The following is a 6,798-nucleotide window of genomic DNA, read 5'->3' as shown; positions in this document are numbered from 1 at the left end:
GGTGGCCTTTGTGGTTCGATCAACAGGTGGTATAGAAGAAGAAACAACAAAAAAGTGGAGTGAGCATGTTGGGTAAGAAGAACAAGAAATAATCAATAAAGTTCGACTTTCAGATCAACATTACATCAATTGCCAAAACAATTAATATTTGAAAATCAATTGGGAAAGTTCTTTTGGGTCCCTTGATTATTTATTAAATTTATTCGTGCTACAAACTTTAGACTGATAACTTTGAGCCACACTAACTTTCCATACTTGACAAATTTGTCCGTTCCCTTAGCCAAAGTGGAATGTAGGATTGTGTGTTGATAGTTTCTCACACGTGCTAGCACAAATAGCACAAAAGAAAAGGCAAAGTATATGTTAGAAAATAGCAATAAAATAAGGAGCAATGAAAGATACTAAAAATGGCGGAAAAGTAGAAAAGTAATGAATGTTAAAATGTGACAAAATATCCATAACATTCTGGAAATCTACTAAAAATATTGGATTTAAAATTGGAGAATTTCATACAATTTAAGAAAAACAATCTTTAGAACGTATCTTGAACAACTAGGGAATTTGAGTAAACTTTGGAATATTTTCTAAGCATTCATGTAACTTGCCATATTTTTTCTTTCATTAATGTTCCTGAACTATTTTTGAGTTTTCTTGAATTTCTAGCAACCGATTCCTGCTAAGGTAGATTGGCAGTCAAGCGACCCCCACGCAACCACTGTCTAGCGTGACTCTGTACCGAGTTGTCCACGTTGGTACAGCGCGACGCCGTCGGAATAGGACACACCCCAGGCTCACCCTCGGCACTTTAGGTCCCTCCTGACACCTTTGCTAGAAATCCAACGAATTTATCGGCCTTGTCGAGTTACTCCGGCAGAAATCAAGCTCGGTGCTTGCTAGGTGTTCCACGGAATTCCACAACTGAGCTCTGTGCATGAAATATGGATACTGATGAAAGTCTTCAACAAGATCTCTTCGAAGAGCGGTGGACGTGAACTGGGCAATAAGACCACTAGTTCTACTTCTGTGTTCCTTGTTATGTTTGTTGGTGCACTGTGTTATGTTTGGTGAATAACTGTGTTGAATTTGAGGCTGTGGATTGATGAGCTACTTAATAATTTTAAGTGCTATCTGTGTTTTATTTGTTCCGGGTTTATTTGACGAGAGTTTTATACCCCCTTTGTCTCATAATATAGAATGATATTAAATTCGATATACTCATATATTTAGATCATTGCATATGTACGTGAGTTTTGACGTCTGCTGTGAAAGCAATCTTTCTACCTAGATCTTTTGCCTTCTCACCTAAAATTGGATTTATAGGTAACCATGTTTGTCTGCTGTTCGAATGTCCAAGAGTTTTTTTTAGCATGAATGCCCAAGAGTTTAAGCAGCTGCACCCGTAAAAAAGAAAAGGAAGCCGCGTGGTGGCCAATTAACAAACGCAACATAACGGGTCGCCTGCGTGCGGGTGCATCCGTATCGATTGATTGACCATCCGACTCGTGTCGCGCGCGCTCCAGAACGCATCTCTACCTACCCATGCACTTTCCTGGCAGCGTACATACGTAAGCGCGCGCGACCAGGACGCGGGACTCATCCAACGGCCACACCGCCACGCCGCTTCCCGCGTCCACCTAATCACCTCACCTATATATACCCCGCCCCAAGGACGAACTCCATTCACCAAACCAAAGCAGCAAAGCTAGCTAGCCAACTTACTACTCCTACTAGCTCTTCTCTACTCGTTGCTCTCCGGCAGCAAAGCGAGCTAGCTCCACTTCATTAAGCCACGCCTCACACCTCCTTTGCTCCTACAAAAATGGGCAGCTTGGACACCAACCCAATGTCCTTCTCCGCCTTGCCCAACGACAAGGCCGCGTTCGAGCCGCTCAACCCCGAAGATGTCCGCGCATACCTTCACAAGGCTGTCGACTTCATCTCCGACTACTACACCAACGTCGAGTCCATGCCTGTTCTCCCTAACGTGAAGCCCGGATACCTGCAAGACGAGCTCAGTGCGTCCCCGCCAACCTACTCCGCGCCATTTGATGTCACCATGAAGGAGCTCAGGACCTCCATCGTCCCCGGCATGACGCACTGGGCTAGCCCAAACTTCTTCGCCTTCTTCCCGTCCACGAACAGCGCCGCTGCCATCGCCGGCGACCTCATCGCCTCTGCCATGAACTCCGTTGGATTCACGTGGCAGGCCTCGCCTGCAGCCACCGAGATGGAGGTTCTCGCTCTCGACTGGCTTGCGCAGCTTCTGCGCCTACCCACTACCTTCATGAACCGCACCAGCAATGGTCGTGGCACTGGTGGCGGCGTCATCCTTGGCACAACAAGCGAGGCAATGCTTGTCACGCTAGTCGCCGCTCGTGATGCAGCGCTGCGCCGAACCGGCTCCGTCGGCGTGTCCGACATCCCACGCTTGACTGTGTATGCTGCCGACCAGACCCACTCCACGTTCTTCAAGGCGTGTCGCCTCGCAGGCTTCGACCCCGCCAACATCCGCTCCATCCCCACGGGGCCGGAAACTAACTACGGGCTCGACCCGGCCAAACTTCTCGAGGCAATGCAAGCTGATGCCAACGCCGGTCTTGTGCCTACATATGTTTGTGTCACGGTGGGCACCACGTCTTCCAACGCCGTCGACCCGGTGGGCGCCGTTGCAGACATTGCCGCCATGTTCAATGCGTGGGTCCACGTCGATGCTGCCTACGCTGGCAGTGCGTGTATCTGCCCGGAGTTTCGCCACCATCTCGACGGCGTTGAGCGCGTGGACTCCATTAGCATGAGTCCGCACAAATGGCTTCTCACATGCCTCGATTGCACCTGCCTTTACGTCCGTGATGCTCATCGGCTAAGCGACTCGTTGGAGACCAACCCGGAGTACCTCAAAAACGACGCTACCGAGTCTGGTGAGGTCACCGATCTTAAGGACATGCAGGTCGGCGTCGGTCGGCGCTTTCGCGGGCTCAAGCTTTGGATGGTCATGCGCACTTACGGTACTGCAAAGCTCCAAGAGCACATCCGTAGTGATGTCGCCATGGCCAAGATGTTTGAAGATTTTGTTAGTGCCGACGGTAGGTTCGAGGTGGTCGTGCCGAGAAACTTTGCTCTTGTGTGCTTTAGGATCAAGGCAAGTGGAGCCATGACGGAGGAGGATGCCGATGAGGTCAACCGTGTACTAATGGAGAATCTGAACAAGACTGGCAAGGCATATCTTGCGCACACGGTGGTTGGTGATAAGTTTGTGCTTCGGTTCGCCGTTGGGTCATCGCTGCAAGAGGAGAGACATGTGAGAAGTGCCTGGGACCTCATCAAGAAGACTACGAGCAGTATCATGAATTAAGTGGACGGACCGGCTGACACAGAAAGTTCCATGAGTTACATATATCCGTATATTTAGGGTACGGATATTCTTTTAAATTTTATCTATTTATTCATTTTGCTTCAGTTCTGATTATTATGTATCATGTGGTTCTTATTCGGTTTTGTGATCTATATACCGACCGACGGAATATACGTAGCAGGCCGGTACAAAAAAAAATTGATTATAGACTGTAAAAGGGCTTATATTGAATGACCATGAGATACTATATTTGTTATTGTACTCTGCAAGTGGGTGACGAATGCATGCCCACGCATCTCGATCAATCAAGAAATATACGGTTAACTCCGTTGGTTTTTTAGGTTTCAAGATGCCAGACCAAAGCCACTTGGTCACCGTGTATTCCCAACTTCCTGTTAATTATTTGAAACCATCTATCTGCCAATGCCATATAGTTCCATCTCTTGAGTCCAGGGGAAATCAGCAAAAATACGGGGGCAGAGTTTTGAAACGGACATTACATAATTAGGTGATCGGTTTAATTTGCGTCCAACGATCGATGTGTATTAGCAAATGAAGGAACGATCGACAGGTAGTATCATGTTTGAGTATGAACACAGCTTAATTAAAGTTCTGAATCAATCAAAGCAAAAGCGGGCATACAAGTGGGAGTACTAGGACAGTGCTACAGTAGCAAGAGCACACCCCTATATGTCTGCGGACGACACGGGTCGGTCAACTCTCATTTGACCTGCTCTGCAACCACAACCCCAATTTGCAAACCCCTATTTTCATATTTAATCCATGAAATGTGAAATTCATTATACCTAGTTCAGCATATACAGATAAAATGAGCTACATTCGAATAATAACTACCTTACTTTTCAACTCGTCGTTGGAGATATAGATGACCTATGCGCCGGGCGGACCGCCTCATGGTCATTGGCGTCCGGCCGGAACTCCGGCTACTCTCCCTTGTTGTCGAGATCCAGAAGAGTTGTGATACGTCTCCAACGTATTTATAATTTATGAAGTATCCATGCCGTTATATTATCATTCTTTGATGTTTTACAATTCTTTTATAGCAACTTTATATCATTTTTTGGTGCTAACCTATTGACCCAGTGCCCAGTGCCAGTTGCTGTTTTTTGCTTGTTTTTTACATCGCAGAAAATCAATATCAAACGGAGTCCAAACACCGTGAAACTTTTTTTTGGATTTTTTATGGGCCAGAAGACTCCCGATGGGCCAAAGCAGCACCTGAGGGGTGCCCCGAGGGGGGCACAACCCAGCAGAGCGCGCCAGGGCCCCCTGACGCGCCCAGGAGGGTTGGGCCCACCTTGGTGGCCTCCCGTATCCCTTCTTTGCACTATAAATTCCGAAATATTCTAAAACCCTTCGGGGTTAACCTAGATCAGAAGTTCCGCCGCTGCAGGGCTCCGTAGCCACCGAAAATCAATCTAGACCCATTCCGGCACCCTGCCGGAGGAGGAATCATCTCCGGTGGCCATCTTCATCATCTCGTCGGCCACCACGATGAGGAGGGAGTAGTCCACCCTCGGGACTGAGGGTTTGTACCAGTAGCTATGTGATAAATCTCTCTCTCTCTCTCTCTCTCTCTCTCTCTCTCTCTCTCTCGTGATCTATATCATGGGCTTTGGTAATATAGTCGAATCATATGATGTTTCTCCCCTCTATACTCTTGTTGTGATGAATTGAGTCTTTACACTTCGAAGTTTTTCTTGTCGGATTGAATATTCAGAGATGAGAACACATGATATATGTCTTGCGGTATGAATACTTGAGGTGACAATTGGGGTATCTTATTGATTCACTTGATATATGTTATGGCATTCAATTCGCGGATTCCCGCGGTGATACTGGGGTAATCTATGCATAGGGGTTGATGCACGTTTTTATTATCTTTTCTCCAATGGAAACTTTGGGGTCTCTTTATAGTTCTTTGTGTGGATTGAGTATTATGAATATGAACTTGCTTTGGTGTTATCTTAGTACGGACTCTAGGATAGATTGAACGGAAAAATAGCTTTGTGTAATTTTAGTACGGACTCTTGAATAGATTGACGAAAAGAATAACTTTGAGGTGGTTTAGTACCCTACAAACAATTCTTATATTTTGTTCTCCGCTAATAGGAACTCGGGAGTGATTCTTCGTTACACTTTGAGGGATAATTATATGATCCAACTATGTTAGCATTGTTGAGAGGTTGCACTAGCGAAAGTACGGACCCTAGGCCTTGTTTTTTAAGCATTGCAATACGGTTTTTCTGCCCGTTTACTATTTGCTACCTTGCTGTTTTTATTTATTCAGATTATAAAAATATATTTTTAGCATTTGTATTACACTTTTATTACCATCTCTTCGCTGAACTAGTGCACCTATATAATTTGCCATTGTATTGGGTGTGTTGGGGACACAAGAGATTTCTTGTATTTGGTTGCAGGGTCATTTGAGAGAGACCATCTTCATCCTACACCTCTCACGGATTGATAAACCTTAGGTCATCCACTTGAGGGAAAATTGCTACTGTCCTACAAAACTCTGCGCTTGGAGGCCCAACACGTGTCTACAAGAATAAAGTTGCGCAGTAGACATCAAGCTCTTTTCTGGTGCCATTGACGGGGAGGTGAGTGCTTGAAGGTATATCTTTAGGTCTTGCAATTGAATCTTTTAGTTTCTTGTTTTATCACTAGTTTGGTTTATAAAAGAAAACTACATAAAATGGAATTTAGGTTGCATCATATTATTGATCATCTTTATAATATCTTTCTTGAAAATGATGGTTCGAAAAATTGTGCGCAATTGTTAGAAGAAGAAGTCAATAAAATGCTTGGCACAAAATATTTGAATGATGAGCATGATTGCAATGTTGTTAGTATGAATTCTTTGAATATCCAAAATGCTAATGATGATTGCACAAGTCATGACAAAAATGTTTCTTATAAGCATGTCACTTTTTGCGGAGTGAATTGGAAGTGCAATTGTGCACCAAAAATGGAAGATAGCTTTTTTAAGAAGCATAAATATTTAGAAACAAGAAAGTTGCAAGAGAGGCTAGATGATTGTGCTGAAAGAATTTTTTTTTTCACCATCCTTGTGAACTTTGCAATGAACATGGTCATTTAAACCTCCAATGCAAATTCTTTCATGATCAAATCGTGTCCAAAAATTGTGATAACTTGATTACCCTTGAGCATCATAAAGAGCTTAGTCTTCTTTTGGGGTATGAAGAAATGAAACGTATAACTAAGGGTATTCCAAAATTTAACCTCAAGAGATTTCTTGATTTTGATCTAGAAGAAATTTATATGTTTTGTGTGGTCAATTGCATTGAGAATCCTTATATTGCCAACTACCTAAAGTCAAGAGAACAAATAGAATATGAAGAGAGTACTAATGAAAGGGAAAATATTTCCAAAAACCCTCCTAGAGTTTATTATGATGA

General features: G+C 44.2%; 1 protein-coding gene across 1 annotated transcript; it reads left to right on the top strand.

Annotated features, from left to right (window-relative positions):
* The first annotated feature begins 1,720 nt into the window (after positions 1-1,720).
* Positions 1,721-3,555, top strand: LOC119331801 (tryptophan decarboxylase 1-like). Its single transcript, XM_037604977.1, has one exon. The coding sequence runs from the start codon at positions 1,820-1,822 to the stop codon at positions 3,350-3,352; it is 1,533 nt and encodes a 510-aa protein (XP_037460874.1). The 5' UTR covers positions 1,721-1,819; the 3' UTR covers positions 3,353-3,555.
* Positions 3,556-6,798: the final 3,243 nt, after the last annotated feature.

This window comes from Triticum dicoccoides, chromosome 7A (assembly GCF_002162155.2).
Source record: "Triticum dicoccoides isolate Atlit2015 ecotype Zavitan chromosome 7A, WEW_v2.0, whole genome shotgun sequence".
NCBI classification, from domain to species: Eukaryota; Viridiplantae; Streptophyta; class Magnoliopsida; order Poales; family Poaceae; genus Triticum; species Triticum dicoccoides.
Note: the sequence above shows the minus strand (reverse complement) of the source record. Positions and strands in the feature narration are given on the sequence as shown.